Raw genomic sequence first — 21,683 nt, forward strand, 5'->3', positions numbered from 1 at the left:
TTTGTTGCCCAGTCTGGGGTATAGTGGCACGACCTCAGCTCACTGCAACCTCTGCCTCCCAGATTCAAGCAATTCTCCTGCCTCAACCTCACAAGTAGCTGGGATTACAGGTGCCCGCCATCACGCCCAGCTAATTTTTTGTATTTTTAGTAGAAACGGGGTTTCACCACGTTGGTCAGGCTGGTCTCAAACTCCTGACCTGAGGTGATCCACCCACCTCAGCCTCCCAAAGTGCTGGGATTACAGGCCTGAACGACCAATGCCCGGCCTGAAATCTGCACTTTTGACAAGACTCCCAGGTGATTGTTAGTACACTGACTCATGAGAACTTCCACCACAGGAGCCAGAAGTGATCCAACAATACTTCCCTCTGTGGCTCGATGGCAAAGCGTCTGACCCTGGGCCAAGTGCTAAATTTTTCTGGGGAAAGCTACTGCCACCGTCCCTGGTACTGGGTGCTTGTGATGAATGTCAGGCAGAGCTCATAAGGAAACCAAAAGAGTACCATCCCCTCATGTCATTCATGCTGCAAAACAGCTGCAAAGGCATTCCAGGGGTTGAGGACCACAGATTCTTTTGAGAACATGAGTCACCATTAAGCAATTCATATTAACTCTTTAATTAGAAAGACCCTCACTAAACAATAGTAGTTTACAAATGCATGTACCTTTTGATCCTGCAATTCTACTTTTGGGAATTTATCCTAGAGATACACTTTATGCTTGTACATTTGTACAAGATTATTCGCTGCAGAGCTGATTGTCATTGCAAAAGATTGGAAAGAATCCAAACGCCCATCATCGTGGAAGTGGTGACATAAATTATAACACATTTATACAATGAAAAAAATGAAGAAATGGCATATGAATTGATATGAAATGTCTCCAAGATAGATTGTTAAGGGAAGAAAGGTGCAGAACACCTTTATAACCGTATAACATGCTAACTTTTGTGTATAAAGAGAAAATGTGAGACTCTACATTCTTATGTTTGCTTGTGTGTCCATAAAGAAATGCTGGATGTATGGATGAGAACAGTGGTTACCTCTAGGCCAGGGTAGACAGGAACTGAGCAGGTGGAGAACAAGGATTGGAGGGAGACTTTTCACTCTATACATAATTATAACTTTTGGGTTTGGAACCATGTGAGTGTATTACTTATTCAAAAAATAAATAATGCAATAAAATATCAAACATGCATTTATTGTGGCCCTCTGCACAGGCAACCTGGTTGTGTGTCAGTTCTAGTTCTCCACACCTGGGAGTTTTGGTGTCCCCTGCTAGTTTTAGTGGCTATGTAGAGCTTTTCAGACTGGGTCTTAGGTTACAGAGGCTAGCACCATTCCTGATGTCACCCTGGGTGAGACGTGGTCCTCAGAATGCAGATTTCCTTTTTTGTCTGTCTTTCTCCTTCTTCCACATGTTCTAAGAAAACATAGATCTCTGGCCAGGTGCGGTGGCTCACGCCTGTAATCCCAGCACTTTGGGAGGCTGAGGTGGGTGGATCACGAGGTCAGGAGTTCAAGACCCAGCCTGGCCAACATGGTGAAACCCTGCTTCTACTAAAAATACAAAAAATAGCTGGGTGTGGTGGTGCACGCCTGTAATCCCAGCTACTCAGGAGGCTGAGGCAGGAGAATCTCTTGAACCCGGGAGGCGGAGGTTGCAGTGAGCCAAGATTGTGCCACTGGGTGACAGGGTAAGACTCTGTCTCCAAAAAAAAAAGAAAGAAAGAAAGAAAGAAAATGTAGATTTCCATTGTCCAAAGTGACAGTGGAAGGATGGGCCTTGAGTTTCTCAGGGAGGAGAAGCAGCCCCACGAAGGTTCCGGGCTTGGGTCCACTGTGCGTGGGACAGCTCCGAAAGAGGAAGGTCCCAGCGCTGCATCTAGTAGGGAGGCATCAGCTGCTCCCGGCTCATGAGGGAGGAGTGGTGGTAGCGATCCCGAGTGGCAAAGTCTGCGTTCTCCTGGGTGAGCTGAGTCATCTCCATGTCAACCTTAGCCAGGGATGGTGCCAAGATGATCTGCTCCTGAGGGGACCGCAAGCTCCTGCAGTGAGAGAGACACAGAGGATGGTGAGGAGGACAGAACAGAGACTGAACAGTAGAGGTGAGTCTACTGGGCATAGAGAAATTATTTGTAAACACACATATATTTAAATGTTTAAAACATAATTGTTAAAAGGTATATGTACAAGAATATATGAACTCAAAGCACAAGAAATACAAAGTATCGAATAAAATAAAGAGAGAGAGAGTGTGTGTGATATTTACCCTCCCTAAGTAGAAAGTATAAAGTTGCACCTACCTGATAGGAAATAACGGATAAAGAGAGGTTTTGCCTTCCAAATGGTATCATGCTGGGGTTCTGTAGCTTTTCTTTGCTTTTTTTGTCAAAAATAATGGAATGGAGAGGCTGGAACATTGACAAGAGTGGAAAGAGAAAACTTCTCGTAGATGTAGTGAAAATAAAGTTGAATAAGGAATGATTTCAAGAGCTAAGGCTCACACAGCAAGCAGCTAAGAGGGACTGCAAAGGCTTTTGACACCAAGGTGGCCTCAAGTGAAGAACAAGTCCCATATGGATCCCATTGTCACTGGAGTCTCTGCATATAGTTTTGGTTGGGGTAAACTGGGAAAGAAAAATGTTAGGGATGCACAGGGAAAGTGCTAAGAGGAAGAAAGGAGTGAGGAAAGCTCAGCTTGGCTGTCCAGGCAGCTGCTACAGAAGGCAGACCCAGTCACAGCTCTGTCCCTGATCAGCTAGGTGGCCTCCGGAAGCCTCTTTACCTCCTTGTGTCTCTATTTTCTCATCTTCCCGGGTCTCTTCCAGTTCCTATAGTCTGTGTTAGGTCCTTAAGTCATAACTTAGACATGGATTTCCTCTTAAAATTTTTACTCTAAAAGAATCATCTACTTTATGAGTAGTAAGCTTCAATTGTTTGAACATGGAATATATTTGAGAGTTGCGAAAAGGTAGAAATCTAATGTTATAGATCTGTGGAACTTAAACAGAAAGTTTCAATGGACTGTGCCCAAAGGTCCTGCTATAGAAGTTCAGATCATATGACTATGTCATTACAGCCTGTTGTTGAGGACATATATAAATTACATAGGTCTCTGAGGGTTCTTGAGAACTGAATTAACTTCTATAAAGTCTGAATCTCCAAAAAGGTTAGGAGGTGACAAAAATGTCATACCAGTCAACATGTAAGTGTTTTTGCTAATGCTTTTGTTTTGATTTTTAGGTGAAACCATTACATTCTTATGAGTCTGGAGAAATAAAATACTTCACTCTCTAGTCTAGAATGACTGTCGAATCCTCATTTGGACAGTTGCTAGTGCTTCAAGAAAGCAAGCCTTCTCAACGACAGGCTCAACTTCACAGAGTTCACAGGAATTGTAGGCATAACGGAGGAAGTAACCTAGCCAAATTCTTCTGCCAAAACACACTCTACATTCTTCTTCTTCTTCTTTGGTTTTGAAGAGCATTTTGGGGGTTATAGTTGGGGATTGGGAGGGGAACTTAAAACTAGAAAGCAGAAACACAGCTACCAATCTCTATTTTTTTTAAATTTTGTCTTATTTTGATTATTTGAGACAGTCTCATTCTATTGCCCAGGCTGGAGTGCAGTGGTTGATCTCAACTTACTGCAACCTCTGCCTCCCAGGTTCAAGCAATTCTCATGCCTCAGCCTCCCAAGTAGCTGGGATTACAGGTGTGCACCACCATGCCCAGCTAACTTTTATAGTTTTAGTAGAGATGGTGTTTTGCCATGTTGCCGAGGCTGGTCTCAATCTCCTGGCCTAAGTGATCCACCTGCCTCAGCCTGCCAAAGTGCTGGGATTACAGGTATGAGCCAGTGCATCTGGCCAATCTCTATTTTAAAATAAATCACCATTTTTGGGTTGTTTTTGTTCTTGTTTTTTTTGGAGACAGGGTCTCACTCTATTGCTCAGACTGGAGTGCAATGTTGTGATCTCAGCTTACTGCACCATCTGCCTTCTGGGTTCAAGCAATTCTCCAACCTCAGCCTCCCCAGTACCTGGGACTATAGGCACCTGTCACCATGCCTGGTGACAGGGTTTTGCCATGTTGGCCAGGCTGATCTCAAACTCCTGACCTCAGGTGATCTACCCGCCTCAGCCTCTCAAAGTCCTGGGGTTACATGTGTGAGCCACTGCACCCAGCCTTTGTTGGTCCTTTCACCCTCCTGAATAACCATCCCAAAATATCACCCAGCAGCCATGGCGAGGCCAGTAAGTTTGATGTTGATTTAGCTGAGGTCTCTGCCACCTGCCTCACAGCCTACAGAGCCTGGTTTTGTGTTATGAATGGTGTGGACTGATTCTACTCCAACCAAAGTACTGTCCTTTTCTAAGAATAATCTCCCCCTAGTACATTCTTCTTTCTACATAGCACTGCTGTGGCCTCTAAGGTGAAATCCTAGGAATTCAGAGTACAACATAAGGAATGGTGACCTCCCATGGCATTTTTAGGCTTTAAAACCAGAAATGACTAAAAATATTCCTGTAAATCAGGCAAGGCAAAATAGTCTCACCCACACACCACTTGCAGCTCCAGAATCTGTAGGCAGCTTTTACACAGAATCTATTTCCATTTAAACTCTACTCTTTCTCAGGACTGGGTTGTAGGGGAGAAGAGATCAGTGAAGATGTGTTGTGACCTGGCTCACCCAACCTTGTGCATCAGACAGGACAAGAGGCAGAGAGATCACTCACCCTCCCTACAGCTCCACAAGGGACATTGAGCCCAGATGGCCCAAGTAAGCAGATGACAGCGTGCTCCCCATGCCCCCCAGCCTCCATCCCTGGGCCCTCTCCCTATTGGTTTCTATAGCCTTTGTTGTCGTCCCAAGCTCCAGCAGGAAGGCTTTATCTCTTGTGCCATCTTGAATAGACTGGCAATGTTCGTGAAGAGTTGTCTTCAAAAGGACTCTTGGGAATGGAGAGTGTTTAATGGGTGTGGTGATGATAGCACAGCAACGTGAATGTCCTTAATGCCACTGAACTGCACACTGCACATAAACATGGCTAGGATGGTACATCTCATGTTACATGTATTTAACTTTTTTTTTTTTTTTTTTTTTTTTTGGAGATAGAGTCTTGCTCTGTCACCCAGGCTGGAATGCAGTGGCGCGATCTCAGCTCACTGCAAGCTCTGCCTCCTGGGTTCACGCCATTCTCCTGCCTCAGCCTCCCGAGTAGCTGGGACTACAGGCGCCCGCCACCACGCCTGGCTAAGTTTTTCTATTTTTTAGTAGTGATGGGGTTTCACCGTGTTAGCCAGGATGGTCTCGATCTCCTGACCTGGTGACCCACCCATCTCGGCCTCCCAAAGTGCTGGGATTACAGGTGTAAGTCACTGCACTTGGCCTTTTTTTTTCTTTTTTGAGATGGCATCTCACTTTGTCAACTAGGCTGGAGTTCAGTGGCGCGATCTCAGCTCACTGCAACCTCTGCCTCCCGGGTTCAAGCGATTCTTCTGCCTCAGCCTCCCTAGAAGTTGGGATTACAGGCACACCACCACGCCCAGCTAAGTTTTGTATTTTTAGTGGAGATGGGGTTTCACCATATTGGCCAGGCTGGTCTTGAACTCCTGACATCAGGTGATCTGCCTGCCTCGGCCTCCCAAAGTGCTGAGATTACAGGCATGAGCCACAGCACCCAACTTCATAGGGTTATGAAGTTACATCTGGGATCAACGGCAAAGGATCCCATGATCCACTAGCAATGTCTGGACATGGAGGGTGGAAACACTAGCAAGTACAACTCGGACATCTAGAGTCTCAAAAACCAACAAAATGCAACCAAAGGAACACTGGGTTGGGTTTTGCCTGGATTTTCCTAGCCTGCAGCTCTAGCTCCTCACTGATATTGAAAGGGGACGGAAGGGTGTCATTCCCCAGAATCCCAGGGCCCTAAAAGGTAAGAAGCAGTGGTACTGCAAGAGTGGAGGAGAAGGAGTGAGATTAGGGCACATGTGAAATATACCTTCTCTAGGAGGCTTCTATTTCTTAGGAAAAGTTTTTTTCCCCTTTCCTGCATATCTGACCATGGAGGTCCCACAGAAATCCTCCAGGATCTCCACTTTATTTCTATACTTGGCCTCTGCACTGTCCCCAACCCCATCATGTCAACTACCTCTGACTCAGATGGAAGAATGTGCGTCCTAGCGTTACATTTCCCTTGGGCTTTAATCTTGTGTGTGATTATGCATTGATGCTAATGTGTCTTAGACTGTAAACTCACTGAGAGTAATGACTTATCACCCCAGCAACCAGATTCTAAATAAAGCCTCTGTTCTTGATGACTGAGGACAAGAAGGGAAGAGGACATGAGCCTAGAGGAAGCTTCTGATGAGCCAAATCTGGGGGCCGAGTGGTGGAGTGCTGACGAGAACAATATCTGGTCTCCCTGAGGTGCCCAGTTGTTAGGTTCCCATGCCACAATCCAGGCCCAAACCCAGCCATGAATGGGACACCCTTGGCACCTCCCAGGACTCTGGACACTCATCCATTCTGGTACTGGCTCCACACTGGCACAGACCTGTAGGAGGGGAGCAAGAGAGACCTCATCCACCGGAAAAAGCTGAAGTTGGAGGCTGATCCTGCAGGGAAGACATACACATAACCATTTTTGAAGGTTCCACATACGCATCTAGAAGCTCAGTTTTAATAGGGTGAATGCACACCCCAGTACACACACATGCACAGAATTAACACAAATGTTTTCCTTTTTCAGTCTAACCAAACAATATTCATTGTAATCCTCCAATGACAGCAGCCTACTAAGGACTTTTACTCATGTGAATCTTTCAAAAATTTATTTCTAAACTCCAAAATCACTCCCAAAATACTGGATAAAGTGCTATAAGGAAAAATGCAGAAGACTTGCTAACTTTAGTCTTAGGAATTAAAAAACTTTGATAATTTTTTAAGACTCATACTGACAAGTGTTGAATACACGCTATGAAATTTTCTACTAGACCATACAGTCATTGAGAATAGGGAACGTGTCTTTTTCATCCTTATAATCATCACAGTACCTCATGGGATGTGGAACATAAGAATTTTTTAACAGGTGTTAAGTGAATCAAATAGTTCCACATGTAGAAATGTTAGAGCTGAAGTTTGAAGTGACACTGTTATTGATTCTAGCCAAATAATCCTGACATCAAACACACTGATTAGAATAGGGTTTATCAATTGATAAAAATCCATCCCTCCTTTGGTGTAGGTTTAAAAAAATTCACATAGTAAATTATATATAACTTTAGAGAAGCAAATCAAATGTGATTTTAGAAAATGCTTTTCTAAATTATACATACATATGATTGCAAATTGATTGATTAGATAATGTTCAATATACGATCAGGAAAATAGCATTATTTTAAGAGGCTTATGTTAGAATCTCCACAAATATCAACAGTATGCAGCCGATAACATGTTTCCTCAATATAATTTAGGCCCTTATGGCTAAAGGGATGATAAATTTTAGATCTGCATTTGCAATTGCAAAGAGAAGATTTCTAATATATTTTGAGATGGTCAGAAGGAAGAAAATAAACATAAACATTTTATTAACTCACCCTACTTAAGTGTGATAATTTAGATTCTAAATTATTTGAATTTTACATGGACATTGGCCTGAAATTTGATTTCATGTTTTCCTATGAATAGATTTCTAGGAAATATTGAAATTTCTTAAGATTAAACTACTTTTTAAGAAATACAGAAGCAATCACTGAAGTAATCACTGTTCATTAAAATACATTCTATCCATGAAGTCAGCTAACATAAGGACCTCTTCTTAACATTACTGTTTTTCTAAATCAGTATTTTTAATACACACGACTTGAAATGTTTGAAGTGCATTTCTTTCAAAGTGTTTGAAGTGCATCAGACTATTCTAATTCTAAAGAATCTTTTTTTTTTTTTTTGAGTCGGAGTCTCACTCTGTTGCCCAGCTGTAGTGCACTGGCTTGATCTCCACTCACTGCAACCTCTGACTACCGTGTTCAAGCAATTCTCCTGCCTCAGCCTCCTGAGTAGCTGGGATTACAGGCGCCTGCCACCATGCCCGGCTAATTTTTGTATTTTTAGTGGAGATGGGGTTTCACCATATCGGTCAGGCTGGTCTCGAACTCCTGACCTCATGATCTGCCCACCTCAGCCTCCCAAAGTGCTGGGATTACAGGCATGAGCCACCGTGACCGGCAAACCCTTTTTTTTTTTTTTTTTTTTTAAGTTTGTCTAGATAGTTATGGGCCATTTGATTTAGTTAGTAGTTGTAACAAGTTGCTTTATTTTAAATTGGGGCATCGTAGAATTTTGCTGAAAAGGGCTCTCTAATGTATTTTTAAAGAGCTTTATTATTAAGGAATAATTGATATGCAATAAACTGTGTATTGACTATATTTTCTTGTTTTCCATATTCTGGATGCTCGGGCATTTTGGATCTTGATCCTGGAGGGTCTAGCTAATTCCTAGATACTGAATAGCAAACAATTCTCCAGTGGGTGGGCTTTTGATATACAAACCAACTAATCCAGGACCCTCCCCTTAATGTAGTTCTTTATCAAACTCTCCCACACCAAGCCAATATTACCCCTGCCCTAAATCACACCAGGATGAGACAACTATAGTTCATCCCTGTAGCCCAGAGTCTGCTACTATTACTCAAATTATTCAGTCCTAACCTTACACAGTGTACCTACCCTGCCTTGCTCATTCCTTTTCACAAAAACCCAAAAAAGGCTCTAGGCCATGATCTCCTCTCTTACTCTTCTGCCCCATGACTGACCCTGGTCCATCCCCACCTGGCCTTGCATGGCATGCCAAACCTCCTGTTTCTAACGATCTTCCTCCTTCACGACAGTCATTTCCAGGTCAGTGTGTTTTACCACATCTGATTAAAACAAATCCTGGGTACATCTGCAGAACAAACTGCATGTAAAGACAGTCCATGACTTACAATTATTCTTTATGATTGGTTTATCAGGACATAATCCCATCATTAAGTCAAGGAGTATATTTAAAGTATACAATTTGGTCTATGTGTGTATATGTGTGTATGTGTATATACATCTAACCATGTATACACTGTGAAACCATCACATAAGTAAGATAATGAACACGTCTAGCGCCTCCAAAAGTTTCCTCAAGCCACTTCATAAGGTCTCTCTCCCATGTATCCTTACTCCCCTCCCATTCAAAAGTATCCACTGATCTGCTGTCACTATAAATTAAACCCAGTCTCATAAGTGTTTTTTGAAGGTCAGAAGTCCTTAATTTTGATAAAGTCCAATTTATAAATGTTTTCATGCTTTTGTTGTATTTAAGAAATCTTTGCTAACAGTAGTAAAAGTTTTTCTCTTACATTTCCTTCTAGAAATATAATAGGCTTAGGTTTCACATTTAGTTCTAATATCCATTTTGAGTTATATTTTTATATGGTATGATATATGGGTGGAAGCCTACTTTCTGCATATGGCTTTCCAGTTGTTTCAGTGCCATTTGTTGCAAGACTATTCTTTCCTCCCACTGAATTAACTTTGAATCTTTTTCAAAAATCAGTTGACCATATATGTGTGGGTCAGTTTCCGAATCCTCTACCCTGTCCATTGATTCACTTGTCTAGCTTTTCCACACCATACTGTCTTGATGACTTTAGCTTTTAAAATCAGTCTTGAAATCAGAAAGTGCAAGTCTTACAATCTTATTCTTCTTTTACAAAATTGGTTGGGCCATTTTTGTAAGGTCCTTTGCATTTCCATATAAATATTCTAGAATCTGATTGACAATTTCTATAAAAAGGCAGCTGAGATTTCGACTGGGACTATGTTAAATCTATATAAAAATTTGGAGATACTTGAAATTTTAAGAATATTAAGTCTTCCAATTCATGAACATAGTGTATCTCTTCATTTGTTTAATTTAATCTTTAGTTTTTTTTTTTCAGAAATGCTTTGTAGTTTTCCTTTTCTCCTCTGTAAATATGGTGAATTACATTGATTAACTTCAAATGCTAAATGAACCTTGCATTCCTGGAATAAATCCACTTGATTATATTGTATTATTCTTTTTACATATTATTGCATTCAATTTGTTAAAAATTTTGTTAAGAATTTTTGCATCTATATTCATGAGATATGTCAGTCTATAGTTTTCCAAAGAGCTTTTATAGAATTAGTATTTTTTCTTCCTTAAAGGTTTGGTTGAATTTATTAGTAAAGCTGTCTAGGCATAGGCTTTTCTCTCTGGTAAGGTTTTTAATGACCAGTTTAATTTCTTTCAGAGATGACCTAAATAGCTCCATATCTATTTCTTCTTGAGTGAGCTTTGATAGTTTGTATCTTTCAAGGAATTTGTCCAATTCATCTAAGTTGTCAATTTATCAAGAGAAAGCTGTTTATATTATTTTTTTCACTTTTAATATCTATAGGATTTCTAATGATGTCATCTCACTCATTCCTGGTATTGGTAATTTGTGCTTCTTCTTTTATTCTGATCAGTCTGGCTAGAGGTTTATCAATTTTACTGATCTTCTCACATAATCAGGTTTTTGCTTCATTTGCCTTCTCTATTTTTTTTCTGTTTTACATTTTATTAATTTCTACTCTGATCTATTCTGATTATTTCCTTTTCTCTTCTTACTTCAGGTTTAATTTGCTCTTCTTTTTCTAGTTTCTTAAGTTGGATGTTAGGATCATTGATTTGCAAATGCTCTTCTTTTCTAATGTAAGCATTTGATGCTATAAATTTCCCTTAGCTACATCCCACAATTTTGCTGTTCCATTTTCACTTTTATTCAGTTCAAGGTACTTTGTAATTTCATTCTGCTTTCTTCTTTGAATCAGGATTATTTATTTTCTGTATTTTAATTAGGGTTATGTAATATTCCTTAGTTTCTAAATATTTCGGGATTTTCTTTTCTTTTTTAAAATTTTTTATTTAGGAGGAAGAGTCTTGTTATTTTGCCCAGGCTGGCCTCAAACTCCTGGCCTCAAGTAATTCTCCTGCCTTAGCCTCCCAAATAGCTGGTGTGTGCCAACTGTGCCTGGCTTATTGAAGGATTTTCTGATATCTTTCTGTTATTTATTTCTAAGTACTCCCCACTTTGGTCAGAGAGCATACTCTGTTCTTGAATGGACTTGAATACTTCTAAATTTATTGAAATTTTTTTTATGTACTAGAATATAGTCTCCCCTGGTAAATGTTTCATGTATAGTTGAAAAGAATGTATATTCTGCTGTTTCGGGGTAGAATGTTCTCTAACTGTCAATTAAGCCAGGTTTGTTGATAGTGTTATTCAAGTCTTCTATAGACTTACTGATTGTATACTTATCGGTTTTATCAATTATTAGGAAAGAGGTATTGAAATCTCTGACTACAGTTGTGACCTTTTCTATTTCTTCTTGTGGTTCTATCAGGTTTTGGTTTGTGTATTTCAAAGCTATGTTTTTAAGTGCATAAATGTTAAGGTTTGTTATGTCTTCCTGATGTGTTTTTCCCTTCAGCTTTATGAAATGACCCTCTTTATCCCTGTAATACCCCTTTCTCCAAACTCTACTTTGCCTAATGTTAATATAGCTACCCTGGCTTTGTTTTTCATTAGTGTTAGCCTGATGTATCTTTTTCCATCCTTTTACTTGTAATATGTTTGTGTCTTTATATTTAAAGGAGGATTCTTGTAGGCAGCATATAGTTGGGTCATGCTTTTTCATTCAATCTGACAATCTCTGGCATTCAATTAGGGTGTTTAGACCACCCATATCTAGTGTGATTATTGATATGATTGGGATTATATATACATAAACCATCTTGTCATTTGTTTTTTGTTTGTCTCATTTGTCCTTTATCATCTTTTTCTTCTTTTTCTGCCTTATTTTGATTACTTTTTATCTCCTTTATTGGCTGCACTATAACTGTTGTGTTATCTTAGGTTGCTTTAGGGTTTATAGTATACATTTTAAACTTACCACAATCTATCATCAAGTGATGTTATAGTATTTAACAAAGTATAAGAAACTTACAACAGTATACTTTCATTTCACTCCTGGCTCTTGTACTGTTGTTATCCATTTTACTTCTACATATCTTATAAACCTCACACTAAGTGATTATTTTTATTTGTAATCATTCATATGCTCGTCACAGTTCTTCTCCTAGACTATAAACTATTTGAAAATGGGATTCACATATGAATCAGTGTTGGCATTCAATTGACATTCAAAACTTTTTTCATTGTTTCCAATGAATGGTAAAGAGAATGAGGGAACCAGTGGCAAAATGGCTCTGCTGCTTACCAAGGTGAAGCCCTGGACTAGCCCGGCCAATGTAGAAATACATGATGGCAGCAACACCCATGTTAACCAGGGTATACACCCACTGTATCACAAACATGATGAGAAGGGAACCGACAGCCTGTGAAAACAGAATAGGAAGAGCAAATCATCTAATGGCTTTCTACATGGTAAGCAAGCCACAAGGCTAATGTCTTCAGCAACATTCCCTCTCATCAACTTCTGATCACTGTAAAAGTCTGAATAACTGAAGTTTATGAATAATTCAAAAAACCACATTTAGGCAGATATTTGGGCAGATACCCTCTGAAAATAACTTTTTAATTAAAACTATCAATTAGATATTTTATCTTACCTCCTTGTCCCATTCTTCCCTATAAGAAACAAATTAGGATGAAAGTATAACTTAGTTGTACCTTAAAATTTAGTAACCCAGAAGTTATCATAGACAATTAATTATTTAAAAAGGAAATTATTGATTAAAATAAGCGGTTCATTGAATGTAATCTTGCCATATGTAGTCTCATCTAAATTCTAATATAACAGGCAATTAAATCACATTGCTTCTAATTAGGCCCTCCATCTTTCCTCCCCCTCAGCCCAAGATCACATATGTGTCCACCTGAACTCTGTCCCAAGAACAATTGAGATCGAGATGAAGTTACTCACCCCCAACAGGGAGACCCAGGGGTTGCACATGTGGGTATAGAAAGAAGTTGATCTTCTCCAGATATCTTGTTCTTGGAGCCTGGACTTCAAGAAGAAATCTAAAAAATAGCCAAAGATTTGGCTGCCAAATTGCTATCAACCCTCTACTATTTTTTAGGAGAAAATATCTATGAGCTCCTCTTTCCCAATTTTGTAACTTAGCCTGAAAGACAACTCCCAGGGCTTGCTCTTGGAGAAGGAAGAAAGAAGTGTTTATGGCTTCCTCCCACCAGCCAATGATCTGAGAAAGAAAGGGAAGGGAGAGAGAGAGTGGAGAGGAAGGTCCTCTGATGCCCAAGGCACATCTGTCTAGATATGTCATCTGGGCGGAGGGAATTGGAAACTCAGCTCTCCCCTCTTTTTCAGATGTAAGGGGTTAGAGTGGGAGAACTAGACATCTGGTATTCTTGGCTCCAAGGTGTGACCACTGGGACTGCTAGGGCAGGTTGGCTTTTGTCTAATGAGAGATGGTCTTTGCTACCTTCTTACTCTGAGGGTTAGCTCATGTTAGACTGGTCTCAGGTATTGACCAGAAAGTGATGAAGCAGAGAGATGGAGGGAGAATTGCTCCTCTGATTCCTTCCTCTGGCAATTGAAATGGCTGAGGGGAAAGGGGCCCAGCAATAAGCAAATGCATAGTCCTGCCTCATCCTTTCAGGCACAACAGGGCTTCTCAGAGCTAGGCCATGTTCTATTTGGCTCTGCATTCTCAGTTTACAGCTGGTTCCAAAAGCACTCAATTTAAAATAATAATAATAATTTTTTTAAATGTCAGAGTAACGAAGTTTGGGCTTTTAGTGTAAGCCTCACCCAAATAGTGTACACTGTACCTATTAGGCAATTTCTGATCTCTCAATTCCCCTCTCACCATCCCACCCTCCTACCTTTCCAAATCTCCAGTGTCTATTACTCCACAATCTGTGTCAATGTGTACACATTATTTAGCTCCCGCTTATAAGTGAAAACATGAGGCAGTTGACTTTCTATTTCTGCAGAAATGCTCAATTTAACTATGAAAATGCATCTAGATTGTTTAACAATATGGTCTAATCACCATGAACACACAATAATGTTTCAAACAAATGATATGTTGGATTAACTTCACAGTATGTTTATACTTCATTTCAACACTAAAACTTCAGGTGTTCTCAACTTCATAGTTTGTTGCTCAGGAAATACAGTAGAAAGCTCCCTACATAGCCCTTCTCTGTTCTCCATTACCAAATTCCTGCTTCCGCCAAACTGTCTTGACGGTGCCATCTCCTCTGCCCAGCCCTTCCTTCTCCACTACAGTCTAGAACCTGTCTCATATACCAGAGTTTTCCCCACCTCAACCATCCCTGATGTGCTGGTTCCTGGAATCTCTCTGGGATCTACAACTCATGAATCCCCTAGCCCTCTGCTTATCTAACTCTTATGCATCCCTCAGGTCTCAGCTCAGTTATCACTTCCTCGGGGAAATCAGCCCCCACAGGAAAATCTAAATATAGTCCCTCATACCATTAATATTTCCTTATGACCCATTTCCTTCACAGCACTTACCATCATTTGTAGTTGTATACGTTTTTACATGTTTCCATGCCCATGGGATTATATGCTTCATGGGGGCAGGGTCCACATCCATCTTGAGCCTAGGGCTTGGCATGCAGCAGAACTCACTAAGTATTCCTAGACCAAGTCTCCCATCCTCTCTGGTCACTGTGGTTTTATGACCTAGCCCCTTTGAAGCACATGCCATCAGACTATTTCACACCCTACCCTTTATCATTACAGTCTTTTACCAACTTGTCATTCTTCTCTTGCTTGTTAAATATGTCAGCCCCTGGCTCACCATCTTTTTCTCTATCAGCATCCATTGTCATCCTTGGTGACTTCTACAAAAACAACTCATCCAAGGCCCTGCTTTCTCGATTCCTTGAAATCCTCATACTAACAATATTTTCTTTCACTCATCCCAACCATCGACTCCCTTAGCTGCACTTGCGGTGTGCCATTACCAGTAACCTTACACTTCCTAAATCATGGCTTTAAGCAATCTACTCTCAGCCCATAACCTCCTTTAAAAACAATGTTAAGCTCATTTGCTCTTCTGTTCCTCATTCCAACCATTCATAGTCTACAGAGGGACCTTTAGATGATTTCCCTTAGTATGTTTTTGATTTCCATCACCTACCTCCCACTTTCCCTACCTTCTTACCTAGCTTGGGTTCCACCATCTAAAACTATCAGCATTTCCTTACATACACATCTGCTCCCATGCTTCAGCATTACTCAGCAGCTTCATACCTAGGCAACTCATTCTCCTGCTCTCTGGTAGAACAAATTTACAAGCTCTCTTCTCCAAAGAGAACTTTTCATGTTCTCTCATCACCAAATCAGCCAATTCACTTGCATCTATACTCTCTATTCTGCCTTCCTTCCTTTCACAGTGGATGAACAGCCTCTGATCCTAAGGCCCATCCCTCCACTTGTGTGGTGATCCCATCCCTTTTGGCTTGTTCAAGGACTTTGTTTTCATATCATCAATTTTTCTATCCCCTACTGAATCATTCCCATCAAATACAAATACACTGTCATCTCTCCCACCTAAACAAATGTCTACAGGTCACCCCTAGTTATTGCCCTATTTCTGTGTCTCCCTTATAGCAAAACTCCTCAAAAGAATTGCCTATGCAGTCTCTATATCCCATTATTTCCTCAACCCACTCTTAAGATTGTATCCACTTTTCCACTAAAACTACTCTTACCAAAGTTGCCAATGATTTGAATCTTTTCAAAATCTGTGGTCAACTCCTAGTCCTCATTCCGTTTGATCTTTCAGGCAGCATCTGATACATTTGATCACTTTCTCCTTATTGAAACACTCCTCTAAGATGCCTCACTCTCTTGATTTTTCTATGTCACTGCCCACTCTCTTCAGTCTTCTTTGCTGACTCTCCTCTTTCCAGCCTGAAAATATTGGAGTATTCCAACATTCCGTCTTCAGCACTCCTTTTTCCCATGTATACTCACTCCTAAGAGATTTCTTCTAGTCCCATGGCTTTAAATGTTACTGATATATTGATGACTCCAAGTTTATATCATCCTTGACCTCTCCCTTGAACTTAAGTTTTGAATAGTTCATTGTCTTCTCAATATCACACATTAGTTGGCTAATAAGCACCTTAAACTTAACATGACTAACACAGAAATCTATTCACCTCAAATCTTCATTTGAATAAATAACACCATCATTTACACAAACATGTAAGATTCATCCTGACTCCCTTCTTTCTCTCACACTTATACTTATTTCGTCCATAAACCTTGTTGATTCTACTATCAAAATATATGCTGAATACAATCACTCCTCACTGCCTCCATTGCTCCCGTCCTAATCCAACCCACTTTCATCTTTCATCCATTTACTGCAGTGGGCTCCTGTGGTACAGACCACAGCTAGAGTATAGTCCCCAGGATTTCTCACTGTTAGGTGTAACCATGTGACTAAGTTCTCAGCAACAGAATGTGAACAGAAGCAGTGAGTGCCACTTCTGGCCCAAGGTCTTTAAGAGAACATGTGCCTCTTCTCTGTGCACTTTCCCCTTCCTCTGCCTGAAATCTGAATGTGGTAACTCAGTCTTGACTGTGCACATGACTAGGTTCGAGGGCATAGTGAAGTTGCACAAATGGCAGAAGCCTGGATCCCTGAGTGGATGCATGGAAGAGAGCCTCCCATGGAGTTGGAACACCCTTCTTACACTGTAATGAAAGTAAATAACATTTTTTGGTTATTTGTTTAGCCTACCCTAATTAATATACCTTCAAATTGGCCTTGGCTCTCTCTTTTACCTCTAAAAGTCACTGATCTTCTTAAAGCCTGACTCTGGTCACATTGTAGCTGTAGCGAGAACTTTCTGAGACTTCCATCACACTCACAATGGCCCACATATCCCCCACTGTCCCCCACTTTCCTCACTGGACTCCTCTCACCTCTATTCCCTGGCTCACTGCTCTCCAGTCACTACTGGGCCTCTGCCATTCTTGATGAGTTGCCAGTCCAATTCCCACCTGGACCTTTTTACATGCCAGTTCCTCTACCTGGAACTCTTCTTCTACCTCTCTGCATGGCTCACTGCTTCATGCAATTCAGTTCCCCATTAAAATATCATCTTCCCAGTGAGATCTTTTCTAATAAATCTATCTGAAACAGTGCATCTTCCTCCCCACCCTGGGGTCTCTTTATCCCATTACTCCACTTTATTGTTCTTCGTTATACTTATCACTTATTGACATCACAGTGTGTATTTGCTTGTTTATCAGATGTCTTCCCCTACTAGAATGTAAGCTCTACAACAGTAAAAACCTTCTATGTCTATTCAGCATGTTCCCTCAGCACTTACGACAGTGTCTGGAACGTACGAGGTGTTCCATAAATGTGGGTAAATGAATAAATCATTCTATACCTTGAGAAGACTTCATCCTCTCAACATCTATATGCATTCATCATGTGCCTCCAAGTATTATGCTTATCTTTTTATACATCTACACCTTCAGGGACAAGGACCCTCTTTTATATTCTAAATGCCAACTCTAGGCATTTAGAAGTTTGTGTATAGGAAGCGCTCGGTAAAAGTCTCCTTAATAGTTACGGATTAAAATAAAGTCTGCAAGATTGATCTGAATGGATGGCTCTAGTACTTTTCAAAAAATAAATTCTGTTATGATTGCCATTTATTAAATCGTATAGTTTTAACAATTTAATTAAATTGGTTGTTTAGTTTTGTACTTACCACTTATTGACATCACAGTGCGCATTTGCTTATTTATCATATGTCTTCCCCTACCAGAACGTAAGCTCTATAACAGCAAAAACCTTCTATGTCTATTCAGCATGTTAAATTGTTTTAACAATTTAATTAATGGCAATCATAACAGAATTATTTTAACAATTGTTTAATTTTGACAATTTAATTAATGGCAAACATAAGCTTAGTAAAATACAGTTGCCCCCTCGGTTATTAAGAAGGAACACTAGACTGGGCACAGTGGCTCACACCTGTAATCCCAGCACTTTGGGAGGACAAGGCAGGCACATCACAAGGTCAGGAGATTGAGACCATCCTGGCCAACATGGTGAAACCCTGTTTCTACTAAACAAAAAATAAAAAAAATTAGCTGGGCATGGTGGCACGTGCCTATAATCCCAGCTACTTGGGAGGCTGAGGCAGTAGAATTGCTTGAACCCAGAAGGCTGAGGTTGCAGTGAGCCAAGATCATGCCACTGCACCCCAGCCTGGGCAACAGAGCAAGACTCTGGAAGAAGAAGAAGAAAGAAGAAAGAAGAAAGAAGAAAGAAGAAAGAAGAAGGAGAAGGAGGAGGAGGAGGAGGAGGAGGAGAAGAAGAAAGAGAAGAAGGAGGAGGAGAAGAAGGAGGAGAAGAAGGAGGAGAAGAAGGAGAAGGAGGAGAAGGAGGAGAAGGAGAAGGAGGAGAAGAAGAAGAAGAAGGAGAAGAAGAAGAAGGAGAAGAAGAAGAAGCAGAAGAAGAAGAAGAAAAGAAGAAGAAGAGGAGGAAGAAGAAGAGGAGGAGGAGGAGGAAGAAGAAGAGGAAGAAGAAGAAGAAGAGGAAGAAACACTATTCACTATTGGTTAAGAACTTATATTTTTGCCTTTCTCTGAGATCTGTCACCTATTAAAGCTCACCCTTTTACAACACTTGATCTTATACAACCTCAATTTTACTGAACCTAAAGGGAATTTTGTGTGCGTGTGTGTGTGTTCTGAGGAACTTGGGCAGAAGTAGTAGGAAAGGTTTGTCCTCTAGGCAGCCACAATGGTGTTTTATATATCAGCAATGTAAGGGAGAATTTGTGCAAAGATGCCCAATGACTCTTTGAATAGGTACTATAAAATAGACAATTATTCATAATTCTGAATAGCTAGGGTTTCAAAACTCTTCCAAAGTGACTAAAGGAATTTTTTTTCTCATCTCAGATTTTGCTGGAAAAAGCAAGTTGTACAAACTTGTGAAGGGGGCAGGGGACAGCTTCTCATGTTAGAAATACTAGGAAGTTACAACTAGGAAGGCAACTTTATTTTATCAAGCCTCTACTCATAAACAAGCATGCATCGTGCATGTTAAAAATGCCAAACATAAATATAATGCAAATATTAAATTGACTTTTAAAATCTAGTGATATGTATAAGTTCTATATTCACAGCAGATATAAACACTTTAAGCATAAACGGGGAAACCCCAATTATGTTAATTTTTAAGTAATAAATTTAAGTAATTTTATAGAAATTACTTAAACATTAAACCCTCTGTGAAAATTCACTTCATATCTTTATCAGAATAAATAAACACATAGTTCTAATTAGCATGTATAAACTGATAATGTATATTGCCATAGTCCACACAGAATCATGTTTAAAGTCCCTGTGTTATTTTATCATGTTGATGTTATAATTTGCTTAACCACTTTCCAAATGCTGAGCACTTAAGTTATTTCTAATTTGTCATTAGCACAAACAATGCAGCTATGACAATCTTGTACACATTTTTTGGTTTGTTGTTTGGCTGATTTGGGGTTGTTTCCTTGATAAACGTTTCCCTCAAATAGACTTACTAAATCAAGGCAATTAAACAGTTTTGTGTTTCTTGTTACATCTTGAAAGATCATTCTCCACAAAGAATGAACCAGAGGGACTTCTAGCCATGGCAGTATGAAGAGGTCAGTGAATCTTCTCCACATACACACACACAAAAGTATTATACTAGACAAAATAGTCCAAAACAGTTACTTCAGAGCTCCAGAAATTTACCAGATGGAGAAAACAAATTGAGAAGTGTTTATTTTTCAAAAATGTCTAAAGCTGAGGGTAAGAAACATGAAAGCCTGTGGCCTTCTTGCCTAAGCTGCTCCCATTCAGCATGGAGCTGGTCAGAAACCAGCAGTTTGCTGTCAAAGGGGCAAACTTGATTTGAAGCCAGGGCAAAAGGCTGTGGCTTTATATGCTAAATATGATGAGCATAGTAGAAAAATGAATGGGGAAAATCCTTGCTAGCCTGAAAGTGCAGACCCAGCTAGGGTGAGCAGAAGACCAGCAGAAATCTAATGGGGGAGATCCTGGAAATGAGAGCACCATAGAAAGACTAGATAACCTCCCCACATTTCCCTGGATGACTAGAAAACTATGCCCATGCCTGGGGAGGCCTGAAAGAACCTGGCAAAACATAAAACCCAGAGGAGAGTGGGGAACTAATTGGATCCAACTTTGACTGTGCTTCCCAAGTGACACACAGATCCACTGGCAGAAAGCAGAGCCTTAAGGGCTATGCAGACACGGGGGCAACCTCCTAGCAAACCAGGCTAAACAAATAAAAATAAGAATAAAAAGCAGACTAACGATATCAGCAGCCACACACCACAGGGGAGGCAGATGCCACCGTTTAAATCCAGGCAATTTACTAAAATAAACAAAAAATGAAAAACTCAGAAATACATATCAGAATAAAGAGTTGCTACAATACATTATTTAAATTGTCTAGTTTTCAACCAAAAATTACAGGACATGCAAAAGTCCCAGAAAACTGTGATCCATGCTCAGGAAAGGAAAACATTAAGAAACTGAGTAGGTTCACATATTGTATTTAGCAGACAAAGACTTCAAACTTCAAAACAGCTGTTAAAAATATGTTTAAAGAATTAAAGAAAAATATAATGTTAGTGAGAAAAAATTAGGATGGCAATGATTTTAAAAATAAAGAATACCAATAGAGAAATATAAACTATAGGCCAGGTACAGTGGCTTACGCCTGTAATCCCAGCACTTTGGGAGGCTGAGGCATGCAGATCCCCTGAGGTCAGAGTTTAAGACCAGCCTGGCCAACATGGTGAAACCCCATCTCTACTAAAAATAAAAATTAGCTGAGCGTGGTGATAGGCATCTGTAATCCCAGCTACTCAGGAGGCTGAGGCAGGAGAATCACCCAAACCCAGGAGGTGGAGGTTACAGTGAGCCAAGATTATACCATTGCACTCCAGCCTGGGCAATAAGAGCGAAACTCCATCCAAAAAAAAGACAGAGAGAGAGAGAGAGAAATATAAACTATAAAAAATAACCAAATGAAAACTCTACAGTTAAAAAATACAGTAATAGAAATGAAAAATGTACTAGATGGCATCAACAGAAGATTTGAGATGACAGAGGAAAGAATCAGCGAACTTGAAGACAAAAATAATCCAAAGTGAAGAACAGAGAAGGAAAGGCGGAAGCAAAAGAAAGTCTCAGAGGCCTAATGGGATAATGTCAAGTGTATCAACAAATATGTAATGGGAGTCTCATAGGTACAGGAGAAAAAGAAAGGCCAGAAAAAATGTTTGAAGAAATATTAGCCAAAAACTTCCCAAATTTGATGAAAAACTTTAATCAATAGGAAAGGAATGAATCAATTGATGTTGCCTCTAGAAATGTGTACATACACCTAATTATCACAAATCTGCTATTTTATTTTTTATAGCTTAATATGCACTTATATATGTATTTATTATTATTATTATTATTATTAAAAAACGGAGTCTCACTCTTATTGCCCAGGCTGGAGTGCAATGGTGCGATCTCAGCTCACCGCAACCTCCACCTCCCAGTTTCAAGGGATTCTCCTG

At 40.0% G+C, this 21,683-nt stretch overlaps 1 protein-coding gene across 1 annotated transcript in view; it reads right to left on the reverse strand.

Moving 5' to 3' along the window:
* Positions 1-1,186: 1,186 nt before the first annotated feature.
* The window catches only part of LOC103228134 (solute carrier family 12 member 8), a 98,370-nt gene continuing 77,873 nt past the window's right edge, over positions 1,187-21,683 (reverse strand). Inside the window, exons 7-10 of the mRNA XM_007985529.3 lie at positions 12,997-13,094; positions 12,331-12,448; positions 6,570-6,630; positions 1,187-2,049 (exon numbers count right to left, since the gene is read on the reverse strand). Coding sequence (XP_007983720.2) covers positions 1,887-2,049; positions 6,570-6,630; positions 12,331-12,448; positions 12,997-13,094 — 440 coding nt within the window. The 3' untranslated portion in view covers positions 1,187-1,886. The remainder of the gene's footprint in view (positions 2,050-6,569; positions 6,631-12,330; positions 12,449-12,996; positions 13,095-21,683) is intronic.

This window comes from Chlorocebus sabaeus, chromosome 22 (assembly GCF_047675955.1).
Source record: "Chlorocebus sabaeus isolate Y175 chromosome 22, mChlSab1.0.hap1, whole genome shotgun sequence".
In the NCBI taxonomy this organism is placed as follows: Eukaryota; Metazoa; Chordata; class Mammalia; order Primates; family Cercopithecidae; genus Chlorocebus; species Chlorocebus sabaeus.